General features: G+C 35.7%; 1 protein-coding gene across 4 annotated transcripts in view; it reads left to right on the top strand.

Annotated features, from left to right (window-relative positions):
* The window catches only part of LOC110442880 (serine/threonine-protein kinase 36-like), a 41,651-nt gene that overhangs the window by 6,669 nt on the left and 11,091 nt on the right, over positions 1 to 23,891 (top strand). The window contains exons 6-30 of one of the 4 annotated variants that reach the window (XM_021486723.1): positions 257 to 324; positions 1,062 to 1,288; positions 2,424 to 2,584; positions 3,402 to 3,599; positions 4,096 to 4,119; positions 4,547 to 4,699; positions 5,544 to 5,764; positions 6,186 to 6,285; positions 6,743 to 6,840; positions 7,673 to 7,778; positions 8,229 to 8,379; positions 9,481 to 9,486; positions 11,626 to 11,756; positions 12,449 to 12,556; positions 12,915 to 13,013; positions 14,269 to 14,427; positions 15,019 to 15,129; positions 15,614 to 15,634; positions 17,801 to 17,875; positions 18,615 to 18,842; positions 19,820 to 19,923; positions 20,785 to 20,898; positions 21,788 to 21,947; positions 22,605 to 22,746; positions 23,514 to 23,637. In XM_021486723.1, the coding sequence (XP_021342398.1) occupies positions 257 to 324; positions 1,062 to 1,288; positions 2,424 to 2,584; positions 3,402 to 3,599; positions 4,096 to 4,119; positions 4,547 to 4,699; positions 5,544 to 5,764; positions 6,186 to 6,285; positions 6,743 to 6,840; positions 7,673 to 7,778; positions 8,229 to 8,379; positions 9,481 to 9,486; positions 11,626 to 11,756; positions 12,449 to 12,556; positions 12,915 to 13,013; positions 14,269 to 14,427; positions 15,019 to 15,129; positions 15,614 to 15,634; positions 17,801 to 17,875; positions 18,615 to 18,842; positions 19,820 to 19,923; positions 20,785 to 20,898; positions 21,788 to 21,947; positions 22,605 to 22,746; positions 23,514 to 23,637 (3,089 nt within the window). The remainder of the gene's footprint in view (positions 1 to 256; positions 325 to 1,061; positions 1,289 to 2,423; positions 2,585 to 3,401; positions 3,600 to 4,095; positions 4,120 to 4,546; positions 4,700 to 5,543; positions 5,765 to 6,185; positions 6,286 to 6,742; positions 6,841 to 7,672; positions 7,779 to 8,228; positions 8,380 to 9,480; positions 9,487 to 11,625; positions 11,757 to 12,448; positions 12,557 to 12,914; positions 13,014 to 14,268; positions 14,428 to 15,018; positions 15,130 to 15,613; positions 15,635 to 17,800; positions 17,876 to 18,614; positions 18,843 to 19,819; positions 19,924 to 20,784; positions 20,899 to 21,787; positions 21,948 to 22,604; positions 22,747 to 23,513; positions 23,638 to 23,891) is intronic. The other 3 variants (XM_021486724.1, XM_021486725.1, XM_021486726.1) reach the window with 3 other exon arrangements.

The raw sequence follows: 23,891 nt of genomic DNA, 5'->3' as shown, positions 1-23,891 counted from the left end.
GAAATGCAACCTTGGACCCAGAAATTTGTTGCGGAAATGAAACTGAAAAATGTGATGCTGCAAAAAGCAACTTTTAAAACAAAAAGAGTCTTAAGAAATGTTTTTTTTTTTTATATTATCATATTAATCAGACTATAGAAATGTCACTGGGGATGTGTTCTTAACATTTGATTGCTGTAGAAATTTTGATAGTTTAAAAAGCAGTCTCATATTATTGCTGTTATCCTCATGGTTCAGGAATTTGATCTTTTTACAGGGTACACCTTTATACATGTCACCAGAACTGGTTGAGGAGAAACCTTATGACCACACAGCCGATCTCTGGTACGTACCTGGCAGGGATAAACGATAAAATAGCTCATTTAGAAGGTGATACAAGAAAGTAATAAGTTATTTAAATATTATCGATTATGCAAGCTTATACAAACTGCAAAAAGAAAATCTTTAAATGTGATGCTATACAATTATAACCCCCACAAAGTAGTATAGGGAGATCTGAGGGAATGTTTCTTGATGTGAATCATATTTGTCAACAGCAAAGCCTGAGGGAAATAAGATCCCCTGACCAAGGGAAACAAACCTTCATGTCTCCTTACTATCGGGGCATTGAATTGTTTATTAGATCGAAAAAGGAACAACTTACAAAGAAAAAAATTTATACAACATTTCTTAAAAACGATGATAATTTTGCACACACCAAATATGAGATTCAGTATATATTGGGGCATATGCTGCCAGAAGAAATGATATTTGTCAACTTTGAGGTTTTGCTGCTGAGACATCATATTTTTCTCCTGTTCCTCTGATGTGTTTGAATGTATCCGACACATTCCAACACAATGAGGTTAAATAATGAAACTTGTTAAAGGTTTAATACAACAGAGACATTTCATCAATTAATTTTAATGAATAAGCTGATCAGAATGTATATGGTAATTAAACATCTTACTTAACCTCTGCCTTTGCCAAAAAAAACCCAGCGTCTTCCAGTTGGTTATCTATGTCTACAATAGGCCTACACAATCAAATCCACTTTCTTTTTCTAATCACTCTGTTTCCAGGGCTTTAGGCTGTATCTTGTACGAGCTATTCACGGGAACCCCGCCCTTCTACACAAACAGCATCTTCCAGTTGGTCAGCCTCATCATCAAGGACCCCGTCAAGTGGCCTAAGAACATGACACCAGTGTTCAAGGACTTCCTGCAGGGTCTGCTCACCAAAAACCCCAAAGTACGCCTGTCATGGCCGGACCTGCTACATCACCCCTTCGTGGCCGACGGGGTCAATGGTAAGAGTTACTCTTTTCTAAATATTTTCCTCAGGTTGGAAGTATGGATTATGAAAAGTTCTTTTTACACAACCAATAAGAGTTTCTATGTGACGTTTCGATGACTAGTATGGTATGTACACTGTCACCTTCATCAGACAAATGACCAGTGAAGCGTATGCACACAAAGGTGTAAAATTTGTACGAGTTGTACACAAAATTGATGTTGATTCGGCTTTGGTTAGAGTTACTATTATTACACATGCTCAGAGGACAGGAAAACTCATTTTTCTGAGGAGAAGAAATGTTACTGTTATAAAAGTTTTTTTCTGGGTGGAGAAAGTTATTTTTTATTTAAACATATTTTATTTGCAAAATACAAATGAGATTTAATTAGACACAAGTTAAAAAACTTAAAAATGTGTCTTCCCCCTTAAAACGATAATGATGATATATACATATGGCTGCAAAGTCAAAAACAATGATGACTGTAAATTTAAATGATTCAAATAAGATATATGTATCAGATAAAATGTACAAATCATATAGATTATTTTGTATTTTATGTACCCTTACATGTCCTATTAACCTGTATATAATATAACATAATTACTCTAGTATATTAAGCAATCTCTATTTTCCTATTGAAACTGCACTCAATGATGATGGAGAAAGTGTTACTGTACCTGTGTAATTTTACTTGCTATTTCTGGAAAGACAAAAGAGATACAATATATAAGTTTGATTTCTGAATAGAAGAGTGACTTTTGTCTGATAATCTTTATTTTGGAAAAGGAAGAGCTAAGAAAACCATGCAAGCATTGTCTAGCGAGAAGAATGTATAGTTCCTGAAATAATTTCTGTATTGTTTCAAAGAGTATTTATCTTCAATATGTTTCAAACCAAGTGAAAGTCTTTTAGTGATTTATACTTTGTAAAAAAAAACCTGAATGGTATAGCAGTCTGAAATGATTAAAATTGTTGTGAGAAAGGGGAGAGCAAGCTGAGTCTGAGAGACTAAAGAATCAAAATGTGAAGTATTGGGAAGTATTGGGGGTGGGGGGTGGAATATGTAAAATCTGAGCTTGCTTGCTTCATATAAGAATTTAAAACATAGATTTTACTGTACCATTGTTAAATAATGATTTTTTGACAGTGCGAGAAGAAGACGTAAACCTACCAAGCCCCTTTACACAGCCCCTCACCGCCTCCATGCAGATCATGAAGGAGAAACAGGCCAAGGAGAAGGCACATCCACCTGGCACCTCTAAAATACTAGCCAAGGCCAAGCGCAAGGCCATGGAGGAAGAAAAAAAGGTAAGAAAACTGGTATATAGTATAGTACAACAGTTAAAAAATTGAGCAGCATTAGATTACTAGGTCCGACCTTATTTGATAAATGAACAACTCAGGTCCAAGCAGTTTTATCGTTTGGACCGCGATAAACGAAAATGGCCCTGCTAAACTGTTGAATTTGAACAAGGAGAAGATGAAAATACTGTATACATGGATTTGTTTGGCACTGGTATACTTTCGCCTCTCTTGTAATGATAGAGAATATACTGCGAAATAGAACATCAGTACACACCATGCTATACATAGGCTACATTTGTGTATCCGGTTGAAACGGTTGAACCGGTTGAACCTGTAAAGAAAACGACGGTACAGATTTGGACCGAGGCTGACCTCAGGAAAATTTGGTACATGTAGATTGAGGGGTCCAGACGTACCTGACCGAAACTAAAATGCTGAAAATTGCCAATTTGCTTTATTTCTTTCTTAAACAATGTCAAGTCACGTGTAGTTTTTAAGATACGTTATGTAATTTAGTGGACGGATGAAAGAAGGGCATATTATTCTTGATACATTGTTTTATATTCTCCAAAACTGTGCATTTTTAGCTCTGCTTGTAGAACGGTCCAAGTGTGTTCGTTTATTGTGGAAAATTTCTGCGCCACCGGTACTGTTTCAACCGGGATACGCGAATGTAGCCATAGTAATAACACAACAAGGGTAAAATCAATACTGCACGAAAATGAATTCTACCAGTGAAGGGCGAAAATTTGGCTGGATGAAAGCTTCAGTATACAGTCTTTTACTTTGCGAACTGAAAATTGAAAATTTATTATCACAGAAAGGAACAAGGGAGATCCCTGGTGCAGAGAAATATAACAATAATGGGAAGGAAGCTTGGGGCGACAAACCCAAAAAGAGTGGGGAGGGAGAGGACAAACAGGAACAGCCAGACACAGGAAATGGTGTGAAGGCCGCTCCGACTGAGGGGGAGCGCCCACCGTCGGACGCAGCTTGGGTTAACACTGGGACCAGTAAGGTGAGCGAGTTGTTTGTGGTTTGATAATGTCCTTCATATTAAGCTTAAACATTTATTAGCATGACAGTGTTTGAGACATAAAAGAGTGAAAAAGTTTTATTTTTAACATGTGATATTGATGGCGGTTGTGTAAACTACTGTATCAGAAGTGTTATGATGTTGTAGAAATGTATAATACATTGGATACTAACAAAAACTAGGTACTTGTTTTTTTATTGACGTTGTTCCCATGCTATTAACTTATATTAACGTATTATATTTTTTTTTTTTGTAAAGTGCTAAAATTTAAATGCTTATGTGTATGTTTAAAATATGTTACATGATATATATGTCTGTTCAGCTTTCGTCAAATATTTTCCTTTAACAGAAACGTCTTTTGTGTTTTGCTTTTTTGTTATTAATATATGTCCTCAATTTTGATATTATATATTTGTACCAGGTTTTCGTTTTGCTGTGTTGCTAACAGAAATTGCTTTCTTGTTTTCGTTTTCATCAGCGAGATGAAGGTCTTGAAATTGAGGTAAGAAATATTGGTTTAACATTTTGATTATACCATTACGAAAGCTATTTTAGAATATTGTTTTTAATTAATGTTTTAAATTAAACATGCTGGAGTCGGAAAAAACTGAATCAGAGAACGTGTCTGATAAATGTATCGGATAATGATATAGTCACTTAATTCTTTTAACAAAATCTATTTCTCTTATCAGGAGTGTCAAATTTTATATTTAGAGTACTAGTCTGTAGGCAGATTTTGACAAATTTTACCAATCCAGCCTTTATTTCTATAGTAAATACTGAAAATTTGAACTGCCCTTACACAAAATCTACTATTCTGGTTGTTGGGCTAGTGGAATTTTGCACCCCTGAGTCATTTTAAATTGAACTGTGTTAAAAGTGTTGGAATATATTTGCCTTGGAATGTAATTAACGATTGATGTTTGTAGAATCTGAGCCCTACCCCGCGGACAGATCGCATCAGTAAGGACTATGAGAAGGAATACCCCAGCATAGAGATTGAAGGGAGGCGTACAGTGCGACGCAGTCCAGAAAAAAAAGAAAAACGCAAGAACATTGAGAAAGTCAAACTGGAAGGGGAGGTAAGTGAAGCCCAGGGTTCAAACATCAGGTTGAAATATTTAAGGTTTTTTTGGTCATATTTGTAAGAATTTCATTAGTTACTTGATAAACTCATTTGCATCATTACATGCCAGATAAAGTCTGCATTTTATGAATTCTGATTTGCTAAGACGTCGTAATGTGTGTATAGATATTTCAATACATGGTCTATATATTAACTCGATGTTACTATTTTTAGAAACAACAATGCAAGTCAGCATTTTCTTTCTGACGCCTTAACTTTAACATCACAATGCTCTCTGCCGAATTCAGTACTTATGTTCTCATCGCAATTTTCCTTAGTTTCATCTAGTTTATCTGTAATGATTAAAAAAAAGGGGCATCAAAGACATGTTTTTGTTGAGGAAATAACTATTAAGAAAAGAAAAAACATGCTTTACTCAAGAGACCCAGACATTTGGAGTTTTAGATTTTTTGTGTGTTGATGGTGATATTCTATCGGGAACATTTTAAGGATGATTCTATTTTAAATATCCTGCTCCAATGAATAACAAATTTTGGTAAATCTGTGGCAGGTGGCCTGGGTTTTTAGTGGATAAAGCTGTGTCATATTCATGAGAAATTAAAAGCATTACATTTGCTGGTACCCTAAAAAATAAGGAACCTACTGAAAGGATATTGTAAAACAGAATATCTATCTGTCACCCTGGTAAAATATTAGCCGCTTCCCATCGACTCGGCAAGGGAGAATATTTCTTTAGCTCGTTTGGTAGAGCGTAAGACTAGTAAACCAGAGGTCCAGGGTTCAACTCCTGATTCATGATCATTTTTATTTTACCTGAAATTTTGAATGTGTCCCTACAGGAGGTGGACAGTGATGATGAATGGCAGGGTCTTATTGATGCCACCGACCAGGAAGGAGACCCAGAGGTGGCCATGAAACTCCTCAAGGACCAGAAATTCCATGGAAAACTGAAGACGAGGATTGGAAACAGCTCTGGTCAGGTCTTAGATGGGATGCTGGAAGGCGCGGCCAGACTCCGGACAGTCCTTCGAGTGGTCACTAATCTGGTCACCATTAAGTGGTCAGTTGTAATGTTTTGGAATTTTTTTACTGATATATATGCATGATAAATAATTTTAGGATATTTTTACTTGTACAACTGAATAATATGTCCCTTAAAGTTTGATTTTCCCTCTCAAATTTTTCATCTCTCAATATTTGTTGTCTTCAGCTCAAAATTTCTGTTATAAAAATTGAAATGATCTAGAATATGAAATGATATCTCAGCCAAAATGTTGTCTTTTCTGAAAATTATTTTAACAATTAGATTCAATGAAACTATTTTTTTTACACAAAATATGCAAAAAGGAATGTCTTTCACAAAGTTCCTACAGGAAACATAAAATATATATCGCAACAGTCACTCACATAAGATGACCGTATGCAAGAAGGAAGTCAACGATTTATGCAAAGTTTTGACTTATAACTTTTGACCTTGACAGTGAGGTGGCACTTATCCTGGACTTCCTCAAGGCCCTGTCCATTCCCAAACAAGTCTTACAGCTGATGACAGAAATCTTAGAAAAGTCCAAAGTCAAACAGGTACCAGCTGGGAGGAGTCTTTTAACCATTGTTGAACTTCGTAAATAAATCAACGTGATGTTATTCTATTTGAAAATTAATTTTGTAACCATCTTGTGTCATTTCCTATACAGTTTATTTTCAAAACAGCAGCCAAACAAATATGCATGTAGTTCATTTTAAAGGTTGTCTTACATGAGTTGATGATTGGAATTATGCAAAAAGAAATTCATTACAATGTAAACACTGGATTATATGTGCTGATATCCCAGTTGATGTGGTCATGGTCATCTCTTCTCATTATTAATGTATAATTATACAATTTTAAATGTTTTTCCCAAAACAGGGGCTTAGTTGTTTTCATTGGCTATTTTATTTGAAATTATATATGGATAAACATGTTGTGGAAAATATATTTTATATAAATATTTAAAAACTGAAAATTATGGTGAACATTTTCCTGTTGTTTCATCCACAGCAACCATGGTGTCAGCAGATACTGATGGACCTGGTGATCGCCCTCAATGCCTACTTCGCTAGCGAGATCAGCTGGTGTGATAAACTGGACAAAGAAGTGTGAGTGTCTGTAGGGAGCTGGCTAGTTTACCTGCGATTGCTTTGTTATAGAATACAGTAGTATCATTTTCATGCTTTCCGTGCTGACCCTTGGGTGCCTAAATTATTTACACCAAAGTTTCGTTTTTCACTTTGAATTTGTCAGATACCTTTGTTAAAAGAAAAATACTTAATGTCCCTTATTTTGGCTTTTGTTACCAATGGCTAGATCACCTCAGCAGGATGTATGTTTGTATTCTAAATTGCAAAACAAGAGGAACTACAGAATCTATTGTTATAATTAGCGAAAAGAACTGCCTTACTTATCAGGAACTGATTTCATTGGGGGATCACATGGCACAGTGGGTAGCACGCTCTACTTTCACCAATACAGACACCAGGGCCTTTTTCGGTTAAACGGTTAAACCGGTCAGACCTAGTAATCTGATGCTGGTTTCAGGCGAGCCTTGACAAAGCCCTGCAAGGCCTGCATAAACATTCGCAGGTCTGCCAGGATTAATACCCAAAAATGTTACATTTATAAACAGACCAACTGGTTGTTCCGCATAAACGAACAGGCCCCTGTTTTGATTCCCATATTTGACATTAACTCATTCACCCCTGGAGACACATTTGAGCTCTTCCAATTCAAAGGTTGGAATTGCTCATTATAAAATTTCAGGGTTGAATGAGTTAAAAGATATGGCATCACTTTCCTGACCACATGGGTTTTCTCCCCATATCAAGATTCCATATGCGCTTTCATTTGAGACAGCAAAAGTAATTAATATCTAAGTTGATATAACTACTCTCATCAGTGTTGTAAAATGCATAAAATGCATTTCTTTTGTAGGGTACAGGAGTATTATGATGCTATGCTGCAGTTTATGTCCGTTTTCCCCAAATTGGTCAGTCTGCCTGCCGATGAGGACTTGCGACTTAGGGAGCAAGCTGTGCTGGTATGGTTTTTTAAATCGCTATGTCATTTTCCGGTGATTAGACAACGCTCAGTAATAAGCCCAGCCCTTTTCAACAGATTTAACCAGAAAAAAGCTACTGTGAGCTATAAACACCATCCACGTGTTCAACAGATTTTACCAGTAAAAACCCCACAGTCAGTTATAAGCCCATTCCCATGTTCAACAGATTTTACCAGTAAAAACCCCACAGTCAGTTATAAGCCCAACCCCTTGTTCAACAGATTTTACCAGTAAAAACCCCACAATCAGTTATAAGCCTAGCCCCTTGTTCAACAGATTTTACCAGTAAAAACCCCACAGTCAGTTATAAGCCCATTCTATTGTTCAACAGATTTTACCAGTAAAAAGCTTATAAACAGTAAAACCAAATACGAAAACATCTTAGCTATGGTTTAAAGTCATTGCTAAACTTGTAAATTATTATTACAGTGTGGGATGTTTACCTGTGAAGTGATGGAGAGGAATAAATTACACTTGGCAAACCAGTACTTCACTCAATTATCCGGTAAACACATGGCGGCCATAGACGCCCTCCTGGAGTGTACCAAACCCGACGCTCAGATACTCAAAAAACTCACAGGTAAGATGGGATGTTCTGTGAACAGTAGATACCACCCAATCACAAAGGCCTTTTGACAGAATTTTCAAGTGTTTAACTAAGTTATTTAAAAACTTAGCGGATAAAAAATGTATGACTGCCTATCTTCTTAGAAATTTTACATGTTTGTTCAAAGTGGACAGGGTAACACTTATAAGACTTTTTCGAACAGAGTTTTATTTTTACAAATGAAGTAATTAAATAAAGGAAAAAAGCCCATAAAATAAATATAATAGTAATGTATTGTCAGGGAAATATATATGAGATAGAATTCACCAATACAAATACAATAATAAGTCAAGAAATACTTCCAATAAGATTCATCGGTTTAGAAATATGTAATTGCAAAAGTTTACTTTATACACAAATAATGTGCGTAAAAAATTACGTGTCACAATGTTTCAAGACCGACTGGTCCCGTTGTCAAGCTATGACTGAGTGAGCAATTTGTATTGTTTACCTGAACAAGGATCTGTCTGGTCGAGTGACATATAGAATATACAATTTCGTCACATCGTTGTACAGGTAAACAATACAAATTGTTCACCCAGTCATAGCTTGACAAAGGGACCAGTCGGTCTTGAAACATTGCAATATGTTAAATATGTACATTGTTTGTGTAAAAAGTAAAACTTTGATAAGTCATGAAATAGTTTCTAGATATTTGAGGAATTCCATAATAAAAAACCTCAATATAATTAACTCGTACACCCCTGAAGTTTCATAATGAACTATTCCAACCTTTGTGTTGGAAGAGTTCAAATGTGTCTTCAGGGGTGAATGAGTTAAATAGCTAGGGCTGTGCCCGTCTGTATGTTGATTAGTGGGATTATGCAAGATTAACAGTGAAAAGCAGTCGAAATAGAATGTATTCCTGGCTATCGCCTCATGTGTGTCTGTCGGAAACGTGTGTGGTTTCACTGTATTTTGGATGCCAACAGAGCACTGATTAATTATATTTATTGCCAATATTTAAGTCTACAACCCTACACTAATTACAAGCAGAATTTCTGTCGCTGATTCGTTAATTATTCACCGTCTTCTTGTGATCTGTTATATTGATACAGGTGCATTATTTTTCAGGCTCGAGTATGTTTCCTCTCGACATCTCAGGTGATCTTGAAACTGCTTGCTGGTTTCCAGATTTGTTCTGCTATGTGTATCTTGGCAATGCTTATTGGGGATCTGGAAACCTGTACACTGCATGTCGTATGACTAACACATGCAGAATGTGCTACAAACATGCATGTACTACTGGAATATAGCAACAGACATATACAATCAAATTAATTACACATGTAGTTAATAATAATCACCAGGCAAATTCACCTCGGCCTCAGGACACTACAAATGTTTAGAACATCTTTCATTGTACTGGTTTTGTCTGTTAATCTTGTCCATTGTTAAGTTGGCAATGTTTAACAGCATTGCTGTGGGTTTTTTCCCGGTTAATTTGGGAAGATGCCTTTTTGTCACATTTTGGGAAGAAAATATACCAATTGGGTGGTATATTTACAGGATATTTAAACTGCAATTTTTCGGAATTAGGCATAAATATGAAATAGTTTCAATTCGGAATGGGGCGTATTATTGGCCCCAAAAACACCTCAGAAAAAAACATGGATTAGATTTATCAGTGTTACATTATTATGCCACACTCCTAAAGCCATACATTATCTTTTCACCTTGCATACTACATTCTAAATGTAGAGTCAGTAGGTACTTCTGAGTGCTTTGTGACCTTGCCAACATTTCTGAACAGCATTTGATATAGCTAGGATAAGCCATTCTTAAGGGCTTTAACTCACATATGAAATGCAATCCATTAAAACAATCAGTCAGGACCTTACTGGTCAGCTGGTCCTAAGCCACCTTGCTAATACCTTCTCATGTGCTTCTGCCTGTATGCATGCAAGAGGCGTACTGGAGTTCTGTTTTGCTGCGAGACCAAGCTTCAAATAGCATCTTTTCCACAGTGTCATCTCAATTGAATGTCACAACACATACACTGTAGAACACATCCCAGACCTTTATAAATTCCATTTGGATTACTTGGGTAGTGTAGGCAGGAGAAAAACTTTTTGCTGAACATTCCATATCACGATCACTAAAGGTATGGAACTCTGGCAGTCGTTTTGGAATCGAAGGCCAGAGTGTTAACCACTCTCAACTATCAAATCTGCCTATGCTTCGCTCTGTACATCTCAGACTCCATGACGAACCTGCGTAACAGAATATTCTCCAGTTTATACTTTTAGATAGTGGTTGATGTAGTTCTTTTGATGATACTATGTGAGTTTTAGGATTTATCATACCATAGCATTGTATCGTAATCAAGAGCATGTTGGACATTTAAATCCCTGTAAATTTGATATCACTGTAGGAACTGACTTGAATAACAAAAAATATACATACAAAGAATATTTAAGTGTGATTACTTTTTTTACAAAAATATACGATTTTGTTTACTCAAACAGATACTGTATACATATACCGGGAAACTTTTGCCAAGTCAAATATTCTCCCTTCACTGATAAAATCCATGTTCACCCAGTGTTCATTTTGCCCTTAAGAGGTAATAACTGTATAGGGTACCCATGCTGTTATGGTAAATTCGCCCTCATGATCATGACGTAGGTTGAAAAATTTCCCTTGTATATAGTAAATAGATAGAAAATAGTTCTGTTTTTGAAAACCATGAATTGGGATATTTTTGCAGTGGTTAGACCAGTTAATATAGAACTACAGCTATTTAAAAAATTTCAAAACTTACGTAAAAATATCTTGATTTACGGTTTCTTATGTGCATGAATGGATGATTTGTATTTATCCAATAATGAATTAAGTAGAATCTACGATATACGTTAATATGTATATTATGTATTTGTTGGCAGATTTTGGTATGTCTGATATTTCTGTATACCAGAAAATTTTCGCAGCAGTTTAACTTCTGCCTTTTTCGCTCTCCAAAGCAAATGTATCATGACAGGGAATAGAAGTACAAAACATACAACGTATAGTAAATGGATGTGAAGGGCGAAATTAACACTAGTCCAACATGGATTCTATCACCCAAGGCAAATATTTGACTGGGCGAAAGTTTCCCGGTAGATATTATATATGAAACTGACACCAATATATTGCAGTATATGAAACGACCTGTATTCCGAGTGTTACTTCAATCCGTGAATGTTACTTTGATTGGTATATGTTTTGATATTCGTACAGAGCTGGCGGACGGTAACGGTGAAGCGGCCGCAGAGAGGATGGACACCCTGATACAGATAGCAGTGACCACCCTGTCAGTCATGGTCACTCTGCCCCTGACCCCCGACGAGGGAGCAGACGGCCGGAGAAAGGTATATCAAACAGGTTCTTTATTCATCAGGGCTTTTTAGGAACTAACCGCTTTTGAGGTTTGTAAGACACTTTCACAAAACTGTATTTTTGAACATTTAAGTTAAAACATGAAACTCTTAAAATATTTCTTAATTTGAAACTACCTGGTATGGTTTCATAGAGAATGATTGTTGAAGTCTTTCAAGGGCAATTCAAGAACTAGTGACTAAGGATGGTGGGGAGGAACTTTAACAAAAATATAGAAAACCTTAATATACTGCAATTAGCTAGTTATAAGATATGTGCCTTCCACAACTTAGATATTGATAGAGCACTGTATAGTTGTTAATATTCATGAGGGTTTTATTTTCATGAATTTGCGACTGCTTTAAAATTCACGAATATTTTGAGATTGTCGCCATAACATCCACTCTTCACACGTCCCTGATACCAGTTGAGCTGAGGCTATTCGCCTATTGAGTAACAATGTCGGGTTGTTCGTAGCTAGTAGTAAACTTACAGAATTGTGATTCACAGAATTAAACCCCCGCGAAAAAGTTCCGGAAACAAAATTGCGAAATTTCAACCCCGCAAAATTTAACAATCATAGAGTTAGTATAGATGGTGATGATTAAATAATAATTGTTAATAAATATAAATGAAATAATACAAAGATGACATGATAATAATGGTCACACTTGACTGATTACAGGTAGCCCATTACCTGGGAGACAAGCTTGCATCCAAGGGTACAGAACAGTTAACTGATGAATTTCTAATGTTATCTCGACACCCGGCCCACTGTACAAATGTCTTAAAGGTAGGTGAAATGATTGTTGGTTGTGATACACTTACGGATCCTTGTACCAAGGCCAAAAACTGTAACTAAAAACTGTATTTAAGTATGGGAAACTGTTTTTTTCGGTATTACTATCATAGCTTTGAGAAATCATTTCTGAAAAGAAAACCATTCCTTTCGGGATTTTCCGGAAAATGTTAAAGATGAAGTAAACAAAAAAAAATCAACAGCAGTGTTCTGAGTGTTAAAACAATCAAAGTTGTGACAGAGCATCTAATTAAATAAAACTTTTCAAGAAATATGAAAAGAAAATTATGATATTTGTTTTCTTTTTGTCTACCCGGTAATTTTGTTGACATTCCTGTGTTTTGTCCCGCAGGTTATTTACGCGTGTTCGCAAGTGTCATCTGTATTCTGTTCATACATCTCCAACCAGCTAAACCACATGGATTCCCTGATGGGTGTCCTCATGGGCAAGGTAGGTCACCTAGAGAACCTTGTCTGTGTACATACTGGGAACTGAGTATTGTAGAGCTGTCCTGTACAGGCATCCTCCATACTCCAGTGGATACGCTCACTTGCGTTCTCTGCATCCCTGGAATATGTCAGAGCAAAACTGAAGGCGTGAAGATAGCTGTTTGATTGGTCTCGGGTAAAAAAAACACCTGACCAATCGCTAGGCAGATACCTGTCTTTTGAAGATTACACAGAAGTGACACCCAACTTTTTTACTCCCTTTAATTGCAACTGTTTGTGTAACAATACAAGACACTTTCATGCCCAGGGGTGTAGGATAGGATAATTCAGCAGGAGGGTTTTTCAAATTTTGTTAAACCCGAGGGTTTGCCCAAGGGTGGAATTTCCCTATCCCACACTCCCTGGGCATAGAAGAGTATTTTTCTTTCATTCCAAATACCAGAATAAGCTCAGAAACCATGAAAATGTGTTTTGACTGGCTACCATTTTGAAAATATCAGCTTTTTTTTTTTTTTTTTGACGAAAAAACAAAACTGTCTGTGAGATTTAGTATACTCAATATTTGCAAACATATGAACAGAAACTCATCTTTCTAACTTGTACGGTCAAAATATTGTAAAAGGCTATATCTTCATCACGTCAGCTTTTTCGCATTGTGGCATCAGACTTTTCCAAATTCATGACATCACATCATTGTTGAGCAATTGTGACATCACAGCACCTGAAACGGGGTGTAATATAGAAATTTCCTACACCCCTTTCCTACCCTGGACAGCTCTATCTTACACACAGGGAAATGAAAGAAATACTAGTTTTGGAATTCTTCCTCTTGCTCCAGACAGAACATTCCTCACATTGAATACCTCTAAGGTTTAGTTGATGGCCTGGAAAGTGAACATTTTTTACTCCCCTTTCATCGCTACTGTATGTTGGATGTATCGCAGTCCAGGAGAAGACTTATGTGGACAAAGTGTATTGTCTGGTCATTTTGATGTCCAATAATTGATGGAAATGGACAAATTACTTTTATGTTTAATAGATACTTGTATTTGTATTAACCCTTTCACCCCTGTGTAACTTGAGTAGACTCTATCATGCATTGAAATGGATGAGTCCATTATGGTCTTCAGTGGTGAAAGGGTTAAGTAACGTAATACAGGCCAGGAGAATACAGATATAGACATAGACTGTTGTCCATTCCAGTTGATATCCAAATAAATTGACTGAAATGAACAAATGTTGTTTGTGTTCAACAGGTTGAGGTGCAGGACATGGAGATAAACTCGGTGATAGAGATGATCCTACACGTGTTCAGTACTATAGTCATACAGCTACAGACGTTACCTCAGGTGTTGTCCGAGTCAGCCTCCGTCTTTGTAAACATCTTCCTCGAGTCCACCATTGCCAGTCATACCGTGAGTGCATACAGTCGAAGAGTTTTGAAATAAAATCTACGGCAACGAAAACATGATATACATAACTCTTTCATTCATTTTAACATATTTTATTGACATTAAACAGTCAAGGGGATTTGGCACAAGTTCCTAAAACTTACAAGGCCCAGTCCCTCCCCTTATCTTCTGAGTTATGAGAAATTTAGTGTTTTCAATAATTGGCAACCTATTAGAATGACCTTAGTAATAATTTATTTGAATGGGGGAAAGAAAGCACTTAAAAATTGTTTTTTTTAAGTCCATTGATTATGAGATGTGAAATAGATATTAATGTAAAATTTGTAAATATTTGGCTTGTGGAGAAAAACAATTGTAATGGTGAAGGTTACAAAAAGCATTCTTGCCCCTTAATATTTATTTCCGGAAGAGTCCTTATTTTCATGAAATACAATTTATCATACTATCTATTATTCTTATTTACAAGTTTGACTTGTCACATTTTGTTGGTATTGAATGAACTCATTCTTAAGGAAATTTTGGTGCACATTGCCATTGTACAAAGAGACTAGATTTAGAAATTTGAATACAATACTATATGGGATTTGATTGTAGGCGGCAGCAGCCCTGTTGTTCAGTCAGATGATCTATTGCGGGGTCTCTGTTGAGGTGCAGCCGGAGGAGATGTTACAAGCTTGTCTGTCTGTGTTCACAGATCTACAACAGGTAAGTCTGAGGTTGTACAGTAGAACTTACTTTTTATAACTCAAAACTTGTTGAGTCCCTTGACATTGGTAGGGGGAGGGGGTGATTATTTCACTCGTCCAAGTTTGTCAGCAGTTTTACTTTATGTTTCTTCTTATTACACTTCAAACACACTATTTTCAAGTGTTTTTCCTGTCACATATTTTTTCTTGTCATTTATTTTCATTATCAAGCACTTAATCAACTCATTAAGATAATTCCAATAATTTTGAAAACTTGGATGACTCTTGTCAGACATTTATAAAAAAGATTTATGTAGAAAATTTGATTTCATCAATAATTTATTATTTTGGTTTATTACATGTATTACCAAAAAAACCACCATCAGATTTAATATGCCATGAGATAGTGCATTCTAGATGTTTGTTTCTAGATGTTTTTAAACACCGTCAGATATTCATATAAATTCTAAAATTACACTGAATTTCTTTCTATGAATTTATAGATAACCAACTGTTTTTCTCAGGTAAAACAAATGCACCCCTGTATTGATCTTCTCCCTTTCTCTGTCTGTATCTTTTTGTGTTACCTAGTGATCATTGTAAAAACATATAACGAAAGTCGTAACGAACTCGGTTCTCATATACCGTATTTGCTGTAATTAGTGCCCCCTCTCCTATAAGCATCCTTCCCCTTTTGTTGGGCACTTATTGAAATGATATACAAGCCCTGCTGGCTTCTACTTAAACGCTCCTTCCATTTTGTCCCCCTTCAGTTAACAAATAATAATAAAACACAGTATATGGACACGACAGTCTCGTGATCTGACATGACAGTTTTCCAGGGTTTTAGAGAAAGAAAAAAAGAATGATTTTGGAATTATCTCTAGTCTGAAATGTGCCTGACAGTTTCATCATGTATTATGCATCAACAGCAACTGACCTAACATTTGTTATCTTCACAAGAGTCCCCTTCCAGCCAATTTTTGAAGCGCTGTGCACGTGGGTGCTAATATGTCAAATATTATGACAAATACGGTATATTTTTTCAGGAACCTGAATTTTTACAAGGGATAAATCTTATATTTTTGATGCACACAAATTAGATCTGCATGAATAAGACCTACAAACTTGTTTTTATTTGTTTTTAACATATTTTATCCATTTGCTTGTCAATAAAATATGTTGAAAACAAATAAAAACAAACTTGCAAGTCTGTTTTCCGCATAAAAACATTGATTCATGATATTGTTTTACAAATACATGGGTAATATTTTTACAGACAATTTTTTTCTACATTTACTGCATTGCTGCATGGTTGCCTATATGTAGCAGACGATAGTTATTAAGATTGTAATATACAGCTTCAAAGCTTCAACGGGTCAGTGTAGTTCACCTGTGTGTTTAACTGGTTGGCTGTCGATCATCACACAACAGAATGTTTAGATGTATATTGTTGACTATCGTATGGCTATTCATATTAACCGATGGTATGTTCTTTTGTGTTCAAGTTCTGTGTACCAACAGATCCTAAGAAAATCCCATCTTTCCTAGATAGTGGACCTCCCCAATTGATGATTATACTCTCAGTTTAAAAAAAATTTACAGAGACAAAAATAAGTTTCACCTGTTTTACTTGTAGTTAGTACTATACTCTAAGCTACCAAGAATATTTGCTTTTCTGTTCGTTAAACGTTTTGCTGTGCACCACTTTATTTTCAGATGATCTAAAAAATTATTCCCAATGAAATGTTTCAGTGCAAAATTAGCTAATTTTAAATTGGCGGTAATTCAAAATAAATGAATTGATTGGTTAAAAGTTATTTTAAGAAAGAGGTTGAATTTCTTTCTTCAACTTATTACAGCCTATAACCAATCAGAAACATGTGTCCACACTTTTTGTTAACTGACTGAGGTTGAAAGGTTTAGAGAGCTGGTAGTATCAAACTGGTAATAGAATAGATTTTACTTTTCATGTCAATATTTTTCTTATTCTTAGATAGTCGTTTTTGCAAATTTGTTCAAATTTAACGCATATCATATTAAAAAAAAATCATTTGTTTGAGCTGCTATTAGGGTTAATGATAATCATTTTCAAATCTCTTCTTTTGTTCTAAATAGAAGGACTCATATTATTTCAGTATTTTTATGAGTTGTAAGATGCTGTTATTTCATTACTGTAAATGGGGATGCTTTAGTGGTAATCTTAGTTTAGCAGTTTAACCCTTTCACCCCTGTATAACTTAAGTTAACTCAGCCATGCATTGATATGGACGAGTCCATTATTGTCTACAGTGGTGAAAATTAAAGGGTTAAATCTTTTGCTGAAATATGATTGCAGCAAGTGAAGTATCTGTATTATGTTCTCTATTGCACATATAGTGGGTGTGCCAATTCATCAATGCACTAACCTGTTAAAATTTGATAATGCACTAACCTTATGAAATTTGATAATGCACTAACCTGTTAAAATTTGATAATGCACTAACCTGTTAAAATTTGATAATGTGCTAACCTGTTAAAACTTGTTAATACACTATAACCTGTTAAAATTTGATAATACACTAACCTGTACCTGTTAAAATTTGATAATACACTAACCTGTACCTGTCAAAATTTGATAATGCACTAAGATTCAAGTGCACTAAAATAAACTTGTGTGTTTACAGAAATTAAATTCCTTATCATTACAGATCTGTGTGCGATGTCCTTTTGACTACGGTGTGTTGGATGGTCTACTGCTACTTCTGTGTGAAATGCTGGCGCAGGTAACGGATAATTTTAGTTCATTGATGATCTGACCTTTATCAAAATATCCGTACAATTGCATGATCAGTCTCATCCAACAAGTCTTCTGAGTAATAGGGAGAGGGTGTTTCTTAGACACCTTTAAGTTTGGATTTGAAAGTAGTGAGAAAGTGTTTTTACTATCAACAAGCATACTTAGAATTCTTGCAAAGAATTTTATCATGAAAAAAGCATGTTCGTACTAAAACAAAAAAATCCTATTCTGATGTATATTATATAAGTCTGCACTGTTGATAATTGGCAGAAGAAAATACATAGCTATGGGTATACATGTATTACTATTATGGACGCCATGGCCTGTATTCATGAAGCTGTTCTCGTGCTCAAGCATGGACTCTGTGCTGAAACCAACTTCCTTGAAACTCACTTTAAATAGGTCAAACAATTAAAAGTCAAATGTCAACATTGAGAACAGTATTCGGCTTAAAGTCTCTTCATTTTTTTTTTCAAAATCATAGAAAAAACAATATTTATTTTATTAGTTTATAACTGAAACAAGAAATTAGGCTTGAGCACAAAATCCATGCTTGAGCATGAGAACGGTTTCATAAATACAGGCCCTGGCATATAGTAATATCATTCCCAAAGATATATCTTGCTTTATGGTAGTCTACTATTTTGATCATAGGCGGAAGGCTGTATATAGGTATGGGCCTATTATTAGTACTGTGATGTAATAGTCTGCCCTGTCGATTGTAGGCGGAGGGCCCGGTAGCCCAGATGTACATAGACACCGGTATATGGGGGACACTGTGGCACAGAGTGGCCCAGGCATTACAGGTGACCAACCCAGAGACGGACACACCCATCCATGACATCGAGGAGGAGGGGGGACCAGTGTCTGGCTTCCACTCTCCAGACTGGACTCTAGTGTCACCACAGGGCCTCATGGCCGTACTACAGATGTCTGTCACAGTCTTCACCAAGGTAAGGGCAGTACACAGTACTGGGCCGTTTTTTTAAACGGTTGAACCGGTTGGACCACAGTTGTTTGTTTATTAAATAAGGTCGGACCTAATCATCTGATGTTGCTTTCAGGGCGAGTCTTGACAAAGCCTTGCTAGGCCTGCATAAACATTTGCAGGTCTGCCAGGATTTATACCCGAAAATGTTACATTTAAAGACGGTCAAACTGGTTTTTCCGCTTAAAAGAACAGGCCCCTGTTGAGACTTTTAAGGTTACCCGTACCACTGCAAAAATGTGTTAAAAGACTATGAAATTTTAATGGCATATATAATGGCCATTATTTTGCCATGAAATTCTCAAATCATGATTACTGTGATTTTAATAGGCTTACAAATTGTTAAGACTTATTTGCTATTTTTTTTTTAAATGCTATTAATATTATTAATTAATTGCAATTAAAGCTTAAAATTAATGGTGCTATATGTATGACTTTAATGATATTGCCATTTTTAATAGGAAAGCAATTAGAGAGTCATAGCCAAATTAATGACATGAATTAATGGGTTATTGGGGGCCAGTTAATGGCATTTACATGCAGTAGTGTAAATTGGAAACCTTTTTACTTGTATGCTTTAAAAGGAAACCCACATCTTACAGAACTTTTAATGAAAAAATTAATGAAGATGAAATGAGCAAACAAAAAAGATATCAACAGCAGTGTGAGTGTAAACATGCAATGGGGCTATAGGCTGGTATTCGATCCCAGGAACTAAAGACTGCAAACTGTGTAGTCCCAGAACCCTAAAGTCAATTAAATATTTAGTTTGTTAGACTTTAAGTGAGATGATTGTCTGGGGAGTGGTGATAAGTATGCCAGTCATTTTTTAATGCATTCAAATACTCTAAAAAAAACACACCAAAAAACAACAGTGTATGGAAATACAGTTAACCTTTTACATTCAGTAGAGTGTAAATACATGTAAATATTGTAATTCAGGAGACAAATCAGTGTATCCCTAACCTCGCTGTACCTGACAGTATCATACTGCTGACCATTGCCCACCTCCTCAACAAAGACTTCCTTGCTGCCATAGTAACCAGGTAAACAAACAATCATTCTGTAGAATAATACTCAATGTTCATATCATTCATTTAACTCATTCACCCCCGAAACTCCATAATGATCTATTCCAACCTTTGAATTGGAGGAGATCAAATGTGTCTTCGGGGTGAATGAGTTAAGTATTTATAGAGCTACTGGTACAGGTGTTAAATGACCCTGAAATCACATGTTTTCCAAGCAATACTGTGAAAGGGGAAATTTTCACGGTGTGGAAGTATTTACGTGAAAATATCCACACACAAATATTTATTCATAGATCGTATAGATTATGAATAAATTGAAATAATATAAAAATTTCAGAACTATTGTAAATGCGAAAAATGTCCACACCACAGTGAGTTTAAAGGGTCCCAACAGGAACATTTCCACATGCGAAAATTTCCATTTTAACAGTATATATTACTCTTGTAATTACTGGCTGGTAATGAGGCTGTTTTTGTGTGTACATTTTTGATATGGAGGGTTTACCATCCAGTTATTGAGTATTGCTTTGTGAACTTAAAAACGAAATGGTGTATTTTGTGTACAGTTTCGATTTGAAGAATATGTGATCTTCACAGTTTTTATGACGTTTGTGTACTTTGTGTACAGTTTCGATTTGAAGAATGTGTGATCTTCACAGTTTTTATAACGTTTGTATATTTTGTGTACAGTTTTGATTTGAAGAATATGTGAGCTTCACAGTTTTTATGACGTTTGTATATTTTGTGTACAGTTTTGATTTGAAGAATATGTGATCTTCACAGTTTTTATGACGTTTGTGTATTTTGGGAACAGTTTCGATTTGAAGAATATGTGATCTTCACAGTTTTTATGACGTTTATGTATTTTGTGAACAGTTTTGACACTGAAGGTGTACAGCTGGCCACAGACATCATCCTCCAGGTCACACAGTTGTGCTGTTTCCCCTTTGCAATAGATCTTCCCGACGACCTGCTCACCGAAGTACAGAGGTAGGTACACTGCCTATTGTTATCTGTGATTGTCTCCGTGTGTCTCATTGTCAGAGGCCATATGTAATATATTTTTGATAACTTTTGGATATATTTATAGGATCTTACATGAGCTTCCATTTCATATGAGATTCATGAAATGAGTCTAGGAATTTTTCAATTTAGTGAGCCTCTGGCGAGTTAAACTGAAAAATTTGTGACGGGTTTCATAAATTTCTTATGAAATGAAACGAGTTGTTCGGTAAGATCCTTTTTATCACATAATCAAGATCTGTGGCATTTATTCGTGTAAAACGACAATTTTAATGCAACCTGGAAATTTAAATAGCCGCCATTTTGACTCCAGTGCGTAAGTCTGTGACGTCATGTACTTGTCCTAGGCGTGACGCCACAATTGAAACAATTGAAACTTACAACCAATCACAGGACTGATAGGTCATATAACATGGGTTAATACGCAAATTGTTGTTTTTTTTAAATTCCTTGGGCCCATTCTCTTTGGCAGAACAAACTTGCCATTTTTAGGAAGCAATGACAATCCTGTGTTAAATGGCATAAATTTGGTTGACAATGTAATCATCAAATAATATAAAACATTGTTTTAGTCAAAGCAGGAGTATTGTTTCTTCCAATTGACTGAATAATAGATTTTATAAATATTGATTCAGAAATATTCCTTCCATAATGTTTTCTTGATAATATTCCTGGTATTTTGTAATTTTCTTAGAGTCTGTTTTGTTTTCTTTCTAATTTCCCAATTCTCCGGTTTTTTTTCTTCTAATTTCCTAATTTTCTGATTACCTGTTTAACTATAAATTTGTCTTGATATTTAGTCAAATGTTAAGACAATAAAACATGGGAAACTTTGATTTTGGATGTGTATTTGTAGTTGCCTGTTCACTGTGAACATATTGCCCCGACTGTTACACGCCTGTAATAAATACCTGAAGCAAGCTCAGATGGAAATGCCCCTCGGCTTGATCGTACACCTCGTCCTCAGCAGTGATGACTTCATGGACAGATTCATTAAGTCCCTAAAGGACCTTAAGGTATTATTATCAGGCTAAAATGAAGTACTTTTGGTAATTTGTTTCGGTGACCGTTTAGCATTTCTTTAATGATATTTTCCATTGTTTGTGAACTGATGTGTTAGAAACCATCACCTGTTAAAACAAGGATACACTTTCTATCAATTCTTGTGAAAGTTATATTAGTGTTTTCTTGGCAGAAATTGCCCGATTAATAGTTAAAGTGGCCTCTTAGCGCAGGTGGTTTCTGAATGGAGTTGGTTGCTTGGCAACCAGGTACGTGTAGCTGAATTGTTAAAGCATCAGTCTAAAGTTTGGAGGGTTCTGGGTTCGAACCCCGATCTGACTGTTGCATTCCTCTTTCTCCTGATACAGTAATGTATCATTTTCTAATTAGTACATAAATTTTGCTATTGCAAATTGGTAAAGCAACTCCATATAAGAAAAAATGTGAAACCAATTGGAGCTGTGTTGGGAGACACAACACAGAGTGCTGGGACTCTGCCTCAATTGGTTATACATGTATCAAAAATAGTTTTAAAAGAGTTTAAATGTCTGTAATGTAGCTAATTCTGGAGAAGGTTGGACAAGAAAACAAAATACAATCTTGTCTCCTTGTATTTGTTGTGGCGAATTGTCATGCAGCTTCTGTATTGATATGTCCTGTTTATTTTTCAGGCCCTATCCTTCCTTAGTAGCTGTATACAGCCGTCCAGTCAAGAGGCGGTCATATGTGACGTTATATCGCTGTGTAATCATCTAGTCAGATCATCTAAAGATAATTATCAACTCGTCAAGTCTGTCTTCCATGGTACTAAGGGTAAGTTGCTTCCCCTTGCGATAATATTGACAGATCATCTAAAGATAATTATCAACTCGTCCAGTCTATTCAATGGTAGTTAAGGTAAGTTTTCTCCCCTTGTGATAATCTTGTCAGATCATCTAAAGATAATTATCAACTTGTCAAGTCTGTTCAATGGTAGTTAAGGTAAGTTGTCTCCCCTTGTGATAATTTTGTCAAATCATCTAAAGATATTTATCAACTTGTCAAGTCTGTCTTCCATGGTAGTAAAGGTAAGTTGTCTCCCCTTGTGATAATCTTGTTTTATCATCTAAAGATATTTATCAACTCCTCAAGTCAGTCTTCCACAGTAGTAAGGGTAAGTTGTCTCCCCTTTTTGTTTGGTGAGTTAAATTGAAGAATTGCAACGTATTTTATTCACACTCTCAAATAGTGAGAAACCAAATTAAGTAATAGAGAAAGAAGCAGCACTTCAGAAACTTAATAATTATAGAGACATTAACTGTGTAATTTAATATAAAAAATTCTTCGTGTAGAGTTACTGCGAAATCGATATTTTTTGTGGGGCCCAAATTTTGTGGTTTCCTGAACAAAACACCATTTAAGGGGAACATGAATTTTTGGATTACCAGTACTCACTGAAACAGCGAACTGCTTTATATCAAATACTTTGTGGACCTATGAATTCGTCGATGAAGATTACCCATGAAATTAATGAAACTAAAAGCCCACGAAAATTACTGATTTCACAGTATATGATCTTATTATCGTTGATGTGGCCACAGGTGACTATGAACCTCTGTCTGCCATGCTGCGTCACCGGTCAGGGGCGGTGAAGTCCAGAGCGTGCAGTCTGATAGGTAATCTTATGAAGCACCACGGCCAGTTCTATGCCATCCTCAAACAGAGGTTAGTAAAGACGTTTTATAAAGGGTAGAAATGTATAGCTTTAGTAAATACCAAGTTAGTGTTATAAAACTTAGTACATGATTGTATAATTTAACAAATCCTACAAAATCTTAAGAGCCCAAAACAGTGTTTTTAACGGTAATTAAAGTTAAGCAGGAAAAAATATGGTTCAAGATTTTTCGAAAAATATTTGCACTTTGGTTGGATTTATATGATAAATGGGGTGGGGGTGGGGATTTATATGATAAATGGGG

This window comes from Mizuhopecten yessoensis, unplaced genomic scaffold, assembly GCF_002113885.1.
Source record: "Mizuhopecten yessoensis strain PY_sf001 unplaced genomic scaffold, ASM211388v2 scaffold716307, whole genome shotgun sequence".
NCBI classification, from domain to species: domain Eukaryota; kingdom Metazoa; phylum Mollusca; class Bivalvia; order Pectinida; family Pectinidae; genus Mizuhopecten; species Mizuhopecten yessoensis.
This window is presented reverse-complemented; position numbering and strand designations above follow the sequence as displayed.